Source organism: Vigna umbellata, chromosome 9 (assembly GCF_029865625.1).
Source record: "Vigna umbellata cultivar VRB3 chromosome 9, Vumbellata_1.0, whole genome shotgun sequence".
Classification (NCBI taxonomy): Eukaryota; Viridiplantae; Streptophyta; class Magnoliopsida; order Fabales; family Fabaceae; genus Vigna; species Vigna umbellata.
Window position 1 is genome coordinate 31,659,771 of NC_142173.1, and position 14,787 is coordinate 31,674,557.

At 39.6% G+C, this 14,787-nt stretch overlaps 1 protein-coding gene and 1 pseudogene across 1 annotated transcript; both read left to right on the forward strand.

The window, feature by feature from the left end:
* On the forward strand, positions 1–1,458 carry LOC148193220 (uncharacterized). The gene has a single exon (XM_088099384.1). The coding sequence runs from the start codon at positions 1–3 to the stop codon at positions 1,456–1,458; it is 1,458 nt and encodes a 485-aa protein (XP_087955510.1).
* Positions 1,459–12,659: 11,201 nt separating this feature from the next.
* LOC124848361 (DEAD-box ATP-dependent RNA helicase 37 pseudogene) lies at positions 12,660–13,538 on the forward strand (annotated as a pseudogene).
* The last annotated feature ends 1,249 nt before the right edge of the window (positions 13,539–14,787 follow it).

Below are 14,787 nucleotides of genomic sequence, written 5' to 3' on the forward strand. Positions count from 1 at the left end.
ATGGAGAACCAAGGAGAAGTTCAAGAGGGGATGAAAGCCGATATCCAAGAGCTGAAGGGACAAATGAGTCAAATCTTAGAGGCTCTGAATGCCTTACAAAGCCCTGGAGATTCGTGCGCACAACGACCACGACAAAGAGTTCCAGAGGCACAAACTTTCCCTTCCTATGGTCTTCCCCCGAATTACACTCCACCCTCAGTAGTGGACTTGGAACATCTTGACGCTCAAAAGGCCGAAGACAATGCAGTTGAAGTACAAGACGAGCCTGCGGCAACCACTTTCACAATTCCGGAGAAGACGATCCAACCAGGTATTGAGAGCATGATAATGAAAAAACAACCTGAGATGAAGTCAACATCTTATGTCGTTACACCAGCAGATTTTAAGGACGACAAGGGTAAATTAGAAATGCTCGAGAAGAGGTTGAGAGCCATAGAGGGCGAAGGGAGTTTTGAATTTGGAGATGCTAGAAAACTATGTTTAGTTCCTGATGTGGTGATACCTCCAAAGTTCAAGTTGCCAGAGTTTGAGAAATATCGGGGAAATACTTGCCCAAGGAGTCATATAACCATGTACTGCAGAAAAATGGCAGCTTATGCCAACGATGAAAAACTTTTGATTCACTTCTTCCAAGAAAGTTTAATTGGCGTGGCTTTAACATGGTACATGCGCTTAGAAACGACTCACATCTACTCATGGAAAGATCTGGTTGATGCATTCCTAAGGCAGTATGAATATAATAAAGATCTAACACCTGATAGAGTACAATTGCAGAACATGTTGAAGAAAGAGTCTGGATCATTCAGAGAATATGCCCAAAGGTGGAGAGAAATTGCTGCTCAAGTAGAACCGCCTCTGAGTGACAAGGAGATGACTACCATATTTCTGAATACTCTACAACCACCATTTTATGAACACATGATAAGCAGTGTCTCCTCAAGTTTTGCTGACATAGTAGTAATTGGAGAGAGGGTTGAGGGTGGCATAAGAAATGGAAAAATTGCACTAGGCCCAGAGCTAGTAGCAAGTTTAAATGAGTATGGTCCTAGACATGAAGAACGAAGAGCTAATTCACATTTTACTGCCTATCCTCAAGTGTCACATTCCTATGGGTCCAATCGAGTCATTCACCGAAGAAATTACAATCGCGATGAAAAGGTCGCCAACTTTACTCCTATCCCCATGACCTATACTGAGCTACTGCCAGATATTCTCCGCAATAACCTCATAGAGGTTTGTCCCACCAGGCCTGTACGACCTCCTTATCCAAAGAACTATGACATAAACGCCAGGTGTGGTTATCATGAAGGAGCGCGTGGACATCCAACAGAGGCATGCAAGGCTCTAAAGCATAAAGTGCAATCTTTGATCGATTCAGGATGTTTAAAGTTTGAAGAAAGTCGATCCAGCACTGTGGCAAGGCATGAGTTCGCCTCTACAAATGCCATGAACGAATGAAGAGGACTCTAGGACTATATGGGAAAGCATATGTTATTGTAAAAGGCGAAATTGATGTTGTTTTGCTCATGTTTTGCATTGTCTTGCTATGAGGGCCATGCTCATTGATATCATGTTTCCATCCATGACTTTTAATGTGAACTTTCATTACGAGGTATCTCCAAGGTTTACTGGAAATCATGTCCTAGTAGGGTGTCGTAGAGAGAACGAAAGCCGCAAAGAACAAATTGAAAAAACAAAAAAAATGAAGGCAATCTTGAGTCACTTGTCTTTCTTGTGAATCGTCAAACTCTTGTTTTTCGAAAATAGAAAAAAGGAAAAGGAATAAAAAAATGATAATAAAAAACAAAAGTTGCAGTGTCAGATTATTCCGAGGTCAAATGTCGAATCAAAAATAACAATTTGACGTTTTTTTCGAGACGTTTGTGCTCATGTTGCTTGAAAACATTCACCCTTCACCTTCCAAAATAAAGGATTTTCCCCAACGAACACTGTCACTGCCCTCAGTAAACCTTTACACTTGGGCAGATTGGTCTGACCAAAATTTTTCTCGCTTGTTCTATTTGGGTGATCCCTGAATCCATTGAGACAAACAAAAGAACTTTCAAAAAGAGAATAAGCCCACTAGATTGAAAACCCGAAAGGGAAGTCTAGAAAGGAAAAGAAAGGAAAAAAGAACTCATGTTGAGGTCATCTAGTCGTAGAATTAATCTTTTGAAAATAAAGCAATCAGAATTTGAAATGATGTGTGGCCATCTTTTCTTTATCTAAAAAGCAAAAAATATATATCCATTGTCACCCCGTTTGAGCCAAAAGTAAACTCTTTCTCAAAATTATCCCCAAGCAAGGGTTGTCATCAGGTAGGAGTCAACTCATGATGCAAATGAAGAACACTCAATGATTAAACGAAGAAATTTCATCAAGAAGAGTGAACAAAGAAAAAACAAAAAGAACAAAAAATCACAAAGTGATGAAAAAAAAAATGAAAAACGGAGATTCAAGAAAAACATAGTGCTCAAAAGGTCAAATAGTTGACACAATGCCAGATGATAACCATTGTTTCAAAAAAAATAACCGACAAGCATTCATTTGGGCCTTTAACCCTTTCTTTCGATACCTTCTAACCCTAGCTACATTACAAGCCTAATAAAGTCCACACAGATTGAATAATTTTTGCTCAAACTTTCATAAAGCTTAATTTTGCGATAAGACGAAATGACTTGCAATGTGTCCAAAAAAAAACAAAAACAAAAAAACAAAAAAATTTTTAAAAAAAAGAAAAAGTAATGTCTCAGGAAGAAGGGATCTCTTTGCCAACCAGCTAGCAGCATGGAAAAGAAAATCAAACCAATTGGGGTCGTTCTTTTAACCAATCCTTTTCATGCCCACTACCTCTTCCAAACAAAACCTCATGAAAAAAAAAACAACAAAACTGGGGCAGCTTGGTGGATCTCACCACGCGCCTTTTCCTTGAAATTCATCAGCCCATAATCTCAAGACTGGGGCAGCTTTGCGAATCTTACTTGAATTTTCCACCCGAATTATCATGGATTCATCATCATACTGATTACACCAAACCGGGGCAACTTTTGGGATATCCCGTTTCACTTTGACATTCACATATCACATCTCCGGCGAGGAGTGTATGAGGAATGATGTGCCCACGTGGTTGTCTTAGTCTTCTCCAAACCATCCTAAACATCTGTCATTTTTCTCACTTGCCAGTAAATTCAAGCATGTGCGCGTTGATGTCTCGGAAGAAAAAGTCAAAAATGTAATAATCTCAAAGTCAGATCTCGGATGTATGACATTCCTCGCTTTTCAAATCATTGAAAACAATGACCAGTTTGATGATTGCAAGTAAGACAATTGACTCAAGCAAAAAAAAAATAAATAACATTAAGATTTTCTCTTTCAAGCCATATTGTTAAATGTCGATCAAACTTTTTCTCTCATATTAGGGTCTTGACATCCTGATCCCGCATCAAGATTTTAATACTTTATAATGAAGGGGTTTCAGCGCCTTGATGTCTTTTCAAAAATCAGATTTCTGTCAAAATTACAAAACATTTCACAAATTACAAGTTTCAAGAATTTCAAGATTTGAAAGCCCAGTTCTACACTGGCCCCCCCAAAGCCCAGTTTCCACACTGGCCCCAAAGCCCAGTTTCCACACTGGCCCCTAGAGCCACGTTTCTACACTGGCCCCCAAAGCCCAGTTTCTACACTGGCCCCCAAAGCCCAGCTCGCCTGGCCTCCAAAGCCCAGCTCGCCTGGCCTCCAAAGCCCAATTTCTACACTGGCCCCTAAAGCCCAGTTTCTACACTGGCCCATAAAGCCCAGCTCGCCTGGCCCCCAAGCCCAGTTTTAACACTGGCCCCCAAAGCCCAGTTTCCACACTGGCCCCCCAAAGCCCAGTTTCTACACTGGCCCCCCAAGCCCAGTTTCCACACTGGCCCATAAAGCCCAATTTCAACACTAGCACCAAAGCCCAGTTTCTACACTGGCCCACAAAGCCCAGTCCACACTGGCCCCCCCAAGCCCAGTTTTCTTTGGCATCCTAAGTTCAAGTGTTCTGCTAGGCAATGATCGAACTTTCTTTGTCGCGTCATGACACTCTTCATTGATTTCAATTATCGTATTTGGATCAGTTCTTACTCTTGCTTTTTCTCTTTTGAAATCCAGACGAAATTAGTGTTTCAATCTTTACTTAGCTTTTACTCAGATAATACAAAAATATCAAATTTTCATATTATCCGGTAATATCTAAGTAAAGAGGGGCAGCTCTCAACACTCGATTTCGTCCGAATGACTAGATAACAAGATAATAATGTTTTTATTATTATTTTATTTTGTTTGATCTTATTATATTTATTTTTATATTATTTAATTTTTACTTTATTACCTTAATTCTATTTCATGTATTATTATTATTATTATTTTCTATTATTTTTATTATATTTCATTATTATTACATTAGTTTATTTCGTTTCTTATTTTATGTTAATTATACGTTATTTTATTTTATTTCGTATTTTATTTTATTTTATTTTTCATTTTATATTATTTTATTTTAATTCTTTTTATTTTACGTTATCGTATTTCATTTCTTTTTCATTTTGTTCCACTTTACTTTATTATTTTAATTCTATTTTTTATCATATTATACTATATAATTATTTTATTTCATTTTATGTTATTATTCTGATTTTATATTAGTTTATTTTATTATATTTTATTTAGTCTCTTTTAAAGGAAAAAAAACAAAAAAAGTGATGATCAGATTGCACTTAACGTTCATTTCTGTTTTCAATGCTATCAACTTTTTTTTGTCTTAAATCTTTGCGCATCTATCATTTTTTTGGTGAAAATCTTTGGCTCAGACCCATGCTGCAGCAAGAAGCAATAGCTTTAGCCAGTTGCAGTAAGAAGAAATGCTGGCAATAGGGTGGCACGAAGCAATGGAGTGTCGGGAGGCTGAAGTCCTCACGCAAGGAAAAAGACAAAAAAAAAAATCAAAGAATGATCTTGGGAGCAATATTCGTTGGGTTCAGTATTCACCCTTCAGATATTATTCATGTGGGAACCATCAATAACCTGGGGGCACAGACAAAATGGGATGGAGAGTTCCTTTTCATATCTCTGTCGTCCCAAAGACCTGAAAAAAGAAAAAAAAAACCCTAGCCATTCGTTGAACGAATTCATCTTGCATTCCAGTAACCAGAGAAGCATATATGTGAACTTCTGATGAACCCACTTTCGCCGGCATTACATCCATCATTCACCTCTCACCCTCTTCTCTATTTCCTCATCACGCACATCGCAGGAACCCACTACTCCCTCGACCCACACCATTAACTGCAAAAACAAAATCCTCCTCCATTCACTCGTTGGATATCACCATCAACTGGAGTTCACTCTCATGCCCATTCTCCCTGGAAAAAGGATTACAAGGACTTACGAGAGGAAAACGCAAACATACAAGGTAAGTTCCCCTTAGCTCCATCGCTCGCAAAGGTTATGAATGTTAGATGATTATAATCTACTCTTAATTGGGTTTCTGCTTCTGTCTTGACTTGATAACGCCTGGCTTTATCTGCTCGTATTGAACTTGCAATTATATTGAGTATACATGATTTGCTTCTGCACATTGTTGGTTATTCATTCATCCCAACAAACAGAAACCCAAATTTGCTTAAGCTGATTCTTCCATTCTCTGTCAACACCCACGGTCCATATCCATCCACCAACCACCAAGAATCCAAGAGCCAAACCAGATATTGATACTAAGCCTTCACGCCTCTGTTCATCTCTAACCATTAACAAGGTTAAATCATAAAAAATCATAAGCACACCACAACATCAGAGTAAGAACCCATACATAGAACCCCCAGAGATTGTCTCGGCAAGCCTCAGTGGAATCAATGGAGAAGAGGGAGGAAAGAGTCACGTACGCCGGCAGCGAGTTGCGTCACCGGTGCGACCTGGTTCGCGATTCGGAGGCGGCGACGACCAGTTCCAGTGTAGGCTATGTCCGGTGGCGACCTTGGCTGTGACGGGTGACGCCGGTGGTGTCTTGATTCGAGACGTCTGGGCTCGCTCAGGCGGTGTTCGACGGAGAAAAGGGAAAACTTCCCGCTCGCGGGAAGAAGAGAAGGAAAGGAGGGTCCGGCGCCGTGACCGGTAACGACTCCGGCCGGCAATGGTCTCGACGGTGGGCGGCTGAGCCGGCGATGGCTTGGACGGTGACACGCGGTGGTCGGTATGGCGGGGGCGGCAGTGTGCGCGCAGAGGTGATGACCCTTCGTTAGGGTCCCTGGCTGGGACAAGAGAGGGTCTCTTGTTTTTCTGAGATGGAAAAATGAAGAAAAATTGAGCAAACCCCTAGTGGGTTTCTGAATAATGAGGCTTTGGGCCTAGCATGGGCTGCTTTCTTTTCTTTATGTTGATACATATTTCCCATTCACACCCATTTCTGTTTGGGTTGAAGCCTACTCCGTTTTTTACAAATCAAGAGAGCCTCAAGTTTTATTTTACACCCCCCTCTCATCCTGGCACCCCCGTTTTTCTTTTCTTTTCCCCTTTCTTAGTTGGGCCTCGAGCCCATAGGCAAATATGAGTATGTTTCCTCTTTGCAGTTACCTTTTTTAGGTTTCTACCTCCCCATTAATAGTTTGGCCATGTCTCCTTTTTAAAATTTTCAATTTCTTTTTAATGTTGTCCATTTGTCTTTTTTTGTTTCTTATTTTATTTATTATATTTTCTTTTTTGTCTATTTATTTATTTATTTTTCGTGTTATTTCCTTTTATTGTGTTATCTTAGTTTTATTTTATTTTATTCTCATTTTATTTTGTTTTATTTATTTTTCTTTTTTCTCTCTTTTCCGTATCTACTTTTTAATTATATAAATATTAAAAATATTAATACAAAAATATTTTAAAAGGTTTAGGCACATGTGTGATCGCACGCATCGTCCTTGTGCTAAAACCTTTTCTTCTTCTTTTCTCAAACAATAACAAAAATATTTAAAAAGATTTAGGCACATGTGTGATCGCACACATCTTCCTTGTGCTAAAACCTTTTCTTCTTCTTTTCTCAAATAATAATAAAATATTTTAAAAGGTTTAGGCACATGTATGATCGCTCGCATCGTCCTTGTGTTAAAAACCTTTTCTCTTTCTTAAATAAAAAATTACAAAAATATGTTACAAAAGGTTAAGCTCATGTGTGATCGCTCGCATCGTCCTTGTGCTAAAAACCTTTTCACTTTCTTTTTTTACAAAAAATGTCAAAAAAATATAAAATCTTCAAAAACTAAAAACATCAACACTTTCAAGCAAACAAACAGTCTTTCGGCCAGAACTACGTGTTCCTTGATTCTTCATCAAAAATGGAGATACGTAGGAGCAAGGTTAGCCCTTGTCAGGTTCACTTCTCAAAAATCCAAAATCATTTCAAAACAAATTTTCAAACAATTTCCAAACAAATTTCTCAAACAGATTCAAAAGAACTACGTAACCCTGATTTTTCTCATTTTGAATGAGAATACGTAGGAGCAAGGTCAATCCTTGTCGGGCCCAAAAAACTAAAAAAAATATATTTTGTTTATTTATAATTTTATTTTAGGGGATAGTTAAACATTTTGAAAACCACATCAGATTCGTGCATTTAGTTAGAGGTACTGCCTTAAGGTAGGCGTTGTAGGGTGTTAATACCTTCCCTACACGTAACCGACTCCCGAACCTAGAATCTGGTTCTTGTAGACCATGCTTTATCATTTTATGGTTTTTCCGTAGTTTTCCATAATAAACTATGGTGGCGACTCCAAATCTCTTTTCGAAACCCGTTTCTTTTTGGATCGTCGTCCCGTCGCGATTCCGGTTGCGACAAAATTATGTCATCAACATATAAGCTAACAATTAGAATATTACCATCAAACCTTTTAATGAACAAGGTGTGTTCACTGGAGCACCGATCAAAATGTTCTTTTGCAAAATATGCTTCAATCCTGCTATACCAAGCTCGTGGAGCTTGTTTAAGCCCATATAGAGCTTTCTTGAGACGATACACTTGATTTTCTCTACCCCTTTTGATAAACCCTTCAGGTTGCTGAACAAACATTTCTTCTTGAAGTTCACCATGCAAGAATGCACTCTTTACATCAAGTTGGAAGACTTCCCATGTTTCTTGGGCTGCCAAGGCTAGTAAGACTCGCACTGTATCAAGTCGAGCGACTGGGGCAAAAACTTCAGTATAGTCGATTCCAAATCTTTGAGCATAACCTTTAGCCACCAATCTAGCCTTGTATTTCTCTACCAGACCTCTTTCATTGAGTTTGGTCTTAAATATTACTTTACACCGATAGGTGTAGCTTCTTTTGGAAGATCTACGAGTTCCCAAGTGTTATTTCTTTCTATTGCTTCGATTTCAGCGTTCATTGCATCTCTCCATTTTGAATTTTTATGGGCTTCTTCAAATGAGAGAGGATCTTCAGGCTCGCACATCATCATGGCTAGTAAACTCTCTTCTTCTGCTATCGAGAGGTTCGTTTCATAATCGGTCATCCATGCATGTGGTCTCTTGTTGTCCTCCCTTCAGTTGGAAGATGATGAGATTCTGAGTCTGAATCAGAATTAATTAGTGGATCTGAACTGGTGTCATGACTGACTGGAAGTTCGTGCAGGAAAGAGTCTACTGGTGTCTCTTCTAGGACCGGATTTTCACCTTCTCGAGTATCATCCTTTGCATTGCCATGCCAATTCCAGCTTTTGTCCTCCTCAAACACTACATCCCTGCTTATGATGACCTTATTGTTGGCAGGATTGTATAGTTTGTAAGCTTTTGATTCTTCACTTATCCCTAAGAGTATACACGGTTGACTTTTATCATCTAATTTGTTGCGCTTTTGATCTGGAATATGAACGTGGCCAATGCAACCAAATATTCGAAAGTAGCCAACATGTGGTTTGACTCCACTCCAAAGTGCTTCTGGTGTTTGGTGATCTATTGTCGATGATGGACTTCGATTTTGGACGTGAACGCACCACCGAACAACATCCGGCCAATATGACTTTGGAACACTTTTTTCATGTAAAATTGCTCGAACTACATTCAAGATAGTGCGGTTCTTTCTTTCTGCAACTCCGTTTTGTTGCGGAGTGTAAGCTGTGGTCTTTTGTCTTGAAATCCCTTGATGATTGCAGTAATTTTCAAATTCCTCAGAGGTAAATTCACCACCTCTGTTAGTTCTTAGACAGATAATGGAAGCGTTGGCTTCTTTTTCCACACGGGCTTTGAAGCTTTTGAATGCACTAAATGTTTCAGATTTTGCCTGTAGAAAGTAAACCCATGTTTTACGAGAGTAATCATCAATGAAACTTAGAACGTACTTCTTGTTGCTGTGAGACGAGGGTGAAATGGGACCACACACATCAGCATGAATTAGTTGGAGTTTCTTCAACGCTCTCCAAGGACTTTGTCTTGGTATGGTGTCCCTATGTTGTTTTCCAGTGAGACACGATGTGCATGTTTCTTTGGACGCCTTTAGAGGTGGAAGGTCGGTGACCAATTGCTTGTTGGCAAGTGTGCAAAGTCCCTGAAAGTTCAGATGAACAAACCTTTTATGCCAAAGTTGTACTTCTCGTTCAGAAGATTCATCTACATGAAGACACTGTGATTCACGAGGATTCATTGAGGACGTTAGATAAAACATCCTATTTCCTTTCATGCTAGAGTGAAGAAGTAATCCGCGATCTGGATGGAAAATTTTACAAAAGTCATTTTGAATCAATACAGCCAAACCTTTCTCTTGGAGTTGGCCTAAACTTAGAAGATTGGTTCTAAGTTCTGGAACATAATATACATCTGTGATGATATGTGAACAACCATTAATACAAACTCGAATGTCTCCTTTTGCTTCTACAGCCATAATGTTGTCATTACCAAGCTTGACGGTCTTGCATAGTCCCTGTTCGTGTATCTTGGTAAACCACTGTTTATTTCCAGTCATATGGTTACTGCAACCAGAATCAAGAAACCAGTCTTCTTGCTGTACATGATTTGTTTCTTCATATGCTACCAATAATATTTCATCTTCTACCCTTGATGATTCCTCGTACATTGCATAATATGCTTGTTTTTCGAGTCGTGGGCACTCATATTGGAAGTGTCCTAGTTTGTGACACCGAAAACACTCCACAAGTGCTTTATTCAATGATTGTCTTCCGCGACCTCTTCCACGACCACGTCCACCACCTCCTCGGTTGTATCCGCCACCTCCTCGGCTGTATCTGCCACCTCCTCGGCTGTATCCTGTTTCTGATCTACTATCATGAGAAATTTTCAGCACTTACTCATCGGGTTGCGAGTCCTGCATTCTCTGCTCATGAACCAGTAAGCTTCCATGGAGTTCATCAAGACTTAGTTTACTCAAATCATTAGATTCTTCTATTGAGCACACAACATAATTGAATTTTGAGGTGAGTGATCTGAGTATTTTGCTAACCACAGTACTTGAGTCCATCACCTCTCCATTCGACTTCATCTTGTTGACAGTAGTGAGAGTACGTCCCAGATATTGATCAATGGTTTCAGCATCTTTCATAGTGAGTAACTCAAACTCACGTCTCAAGGCTTGGAGTTGTGCTCGCTTGACCCTGGTTGAGCCTTGGAATTTTTGTTGCATGGATTGCCAAATCTTCTTGGACGTACTTTTGTCCAGAATAGTGTCTAATATCTCCCTGTCAATGGCTTGAAACAGGTAATTTTTTACCTTCAAGTCCTTCAACGTAACGTCAGCTACAACCTTTTCTTGAGCTTCAGTGGGGTGAGTTCCTAAGAGCGGTATCCCATCTTGAATAATCTACCACATCTCCTTGCTGCGTAAGAAATTTTCCATGGTCATAGACCAAAATTCATAGTGACCATCAAATTTGGGAATGGCAGGTTGAACAAATTTCTCCATATTGGACATCCTTCCTTCTTTCTTCTGTTTATGCACTCACACCGTTTCCTTTTTCCTGTATGTGCACTCCCCACACTCTTTTCACTGCTTTCACTCACGGGTTCTCTTTCTTCTATATGTGCACTCACACTGTTTTCCAGACCCCACACTCTTCTCACTTGCACTACAGTTGTTCACACTTTATCACAGCTGTTCACTCCGTATCAGGCCCCGTATGGAGCTCTGATACCACTTATTAGCTACACAGAGCACAACCTGCACACACTGTTTGTGAATGGATAATTCTCTGTGTATATTTCAATTGAAAGAGCACGGCTTTTTATAAGCCTTTACAGAGAAAAAAACTGAATCTAAGTAAATGGCTAAAAAATAGTCACGTACACCTAAATAATAGCTAACAGGCCTAGACTAGTTCAACCCTTAGAAATAGGGCTTTATTTAAAAACAAATAATATTCCAACAAAAACTTGGTGGCTGCACGAAACGGAGAAAACCAACTTCAACCTCAAAAGGAAGAAAATGAAGCTCCCTATGTGTGTGTGCATGCAACCATGCAACCAAAACCTGAAACCAAAACAAGCAAACTGAAGCAAGGATCGAAAGAAAGAATGAGATATTACGCACCAACTTCGCGAAGAGTATGGACGAACAGGAAAATGTTGGTTGCAGTGCTCTGTATCTGTGGCCAAAGTGCGACGAAGGCTAGTTGCGTGCATGTGTGTGATGCAAGAATGGAGAGAGGAAGAAAAATGCGAGAGGGAGAGGGAAGCACGAGAACGAAGGTTGTGTGCCTGTGTGTGTTGCGACAATGGAGAGAGGAAGAGAAAAGCAAGAGGGAGAGGGAACCGCGAGAAGGAAGGTTGGCCCGTGTGTGCTACGAGAATGGAGAGAGGAAGAGGAAAGCGAGAGTGAAAAATGAGATGCAAGAGAAAGAAATGAGATGCGAGAGATGAATATTTGTGTACACTGACAACATTCATGAAAAGAATCTTTGACCACTTTTTCATTTTTTAAATATTAAAAGATTTTTAATTACAGAGTAATTTAGACGTTTTAAAAAAAAATTGGAGGTGCGGGGTAAGACACCCATATAATTATTATTTTTTAAGTTAGAATTTCAAATATGATCACTGATTCGTGCAAATAAGAGGTCTAAATAAGAAAAATAAAAATTAAAAATATAATATCAAGTGAATATAAAAAAATTAGGGTTAAATATGTTTTTAGTCCCTTAAGTATCAGACGATTTTGTTTTTAGTCCCTACTCAGAACTTTGATGGCTTTTAGTCCTTATTGTTTTGAAACACTGACTATTAGTCCTTAAAATTGGACGGTGTTAAGTTTTAGTGGATGTGGCAAACGACGATGCCACGTGATCACTGATCTGCTCTCTTCACTCTCTGCCACGTGATCATTGATCTGCTCTCTTCAGTCTCTGCTCTCTTCCATTCCCTCACTCTCCAACCCCACCCAAACGCTTTTTCTTCAGAACGTTTAGGGTTTCTTCATCTTCGTCAACGATCGTCTACACTTGAGGGTTTTAGTCTTCCCAATACAGACAGGTAGGTAGGTAGGCAGGTTGTTTCTCTTCTTTATGCTCTTATATCTCACTCATTCATCCATTCAATCATTCACCTCCTCTCTCTGCACCATTGTTATGTAATGTGATTGTTTCAATTGCTGGCTGAGGGCGTGAATCGTGATCCTTTGGAAGGAAGCACACTACACAGGGCAAGCATGCCAACATCGTGGGCTGATTTGGCTGCAAATTCCGCCTCTGAAAATGCGGGAACATCCAACTCCACAGCTCCGACGCGGCCTGTTTATGTGCCTCCGCATCTGAGAAACCGTGCAACATCAGCATCAGCATCAACGGAATCCCCCCTGCTCCGCCCAATGTGAGTTCTAATAATAATGTCGGATCACGGTGGGGTGCGCCCAGAACGGTTGGGGGAACAGAACCGGTGGTTGGGATCGGCGGGAAGTGAACCCCTTCGAAGATCAGGAGGATGCAGCTGAAGAGGAAGCAGCAGCTTCTGGCGAGGAGCAGGGAAACATGGGAATTAATTTTGATGCTTACGAGGACATTCCCGTTGAGACGAGCGGTGAAAACGTGCCCCCACCTGTGAATACTTTTGCGGAGATTGAATTGGGCGATGCTCTTAATCAAAACATTAGACGCTGCAAATATGTTAAACCAACGCCGGTCCAGCGGCATGCCATACCCATATCCCTTGGCGGACGGGATTTGATGGCTTGTGCTCAGACTGGTTCCGGAAAGACTGCAGCATTCTGTTTCCCTATTATCAGTGGCATTATGAGAGGTCAAGGGCAGGCCCCCCTGCGGCCCCCTCGCGGTGCCCGTACAGTCTATCCACTTGCCCTTGTTCTCTCGCCGACTAGGGAGTTATCTGTGCAAGTCAGTACTTTCTTATTATATACACTCTTCATCTCACATGCTTCCTCTCTTTTTGATTCCCTCCACTGCTCTGCCCATCTATATGAAATATATCGTCTTTTCGTTCCTTTCAGATACTTGAAGAGGCTAGGAAGTTTTCATACCAGAGTGGGCGCGTCGTTCTGAAGAAAAAGCGTTTGGGTGGGGTTGGAGAGTGAGGGAATGGAAGAGAGCAGAGACTGAAGCAGTGATCACGTGGCAGAGAGTGAAGAGAGCAGATCAGTGATCACGTGGCATTGCCACATCCACTAAAACTTAACACCGTCCAATTCTAAGGACTAATAGTCAGTGTTTCAAAACAATAAGGACTAAAAACCATCAAAGTTCTGAGTAGGGACTAAAAACAAAATCGTCTGATACTTAAGGGACTAAAAACATATTTAACCCAAAAAATTATGTATTAAAATATAATTTTTCTATTTTTATATTTCATGATTGGATTCGAAGTCACATAAAATAGCAATTTTGTTTCCGTTTGCTTGACAAGATCCATTATGTCATTCCTATGAAGTTTTTCATATGAAGATTAAAGATTCAGCAAAAGGATATTGAGAAAAATCCAAAGTGTACGTACTTATGAATAACTTCATGTTCCCTCATTTTTCTTATATCTTGTTTCAATCCACACAGTAAAGCATTGCTTGGTAATTGAGAAAAAGAACAGTGAAAAATGATAAAATATTTTGTGGAAAATGATATTTCATGCGAAATTATGTTCTTATTATGAGTAATGAAGAAGATGAACAGAGCGTAACCATACTATACCCGAAGACATAAGATGTGTCTGAATATAACATATGATGGCAACTGGAAACTACTTTTGGTCTTTGATATTAAGCACAGTATTTTGATGTTCAAATATCATTTTCCATTCTTAATGTAAAATACATGCATGAAATAACTTGCTACAAAAGTCAGCATCAAAATCATGGAATGGAGACTATTACACAATAGGTTGGGCAGCCATAACAATCCCACATGAGGTCAACACAAGAGTTAACCATTATTATTATTATTGAGATGTCAGTAGTCACATAATATTTTCTCAAAGGTAAACCACAAACAACAGAAAAAAAAAATACACAATGTAGATGGCATCAATATACATGTTATTTATTTGTTTGATTTATTCTGAGGATCTAAAATAATATCCTCCAGCATAAACCTATGCCTATAGTCCACCAAATATACAATGTATAAATTAGCAACATTAAAAAATGGTAAGCCTGCATAATACCTGACCACAAGAGTAATAGAAGTTGTAAAAGGGTAGCCATAAAAAATATCATGGAGAGAGCTCTTGCACTGTGGAAAGGCTGGGTTGCCATCCCAAATTCGAGTGTGATCTTCTCTTAGGAAGAGGTGGAGAAAATGGTTTCTTCATTATTATTCCTTTTTTTCTTGAAT

Coding starts and splice junctions, on each gene's coding strand:
- LOC148193220 (XM_088099384.1), top strand. CDS start 1: ATGGAGAACCAAGGAGAAGTTCAAGAGGGGATGAAAGCCGATATCCAA.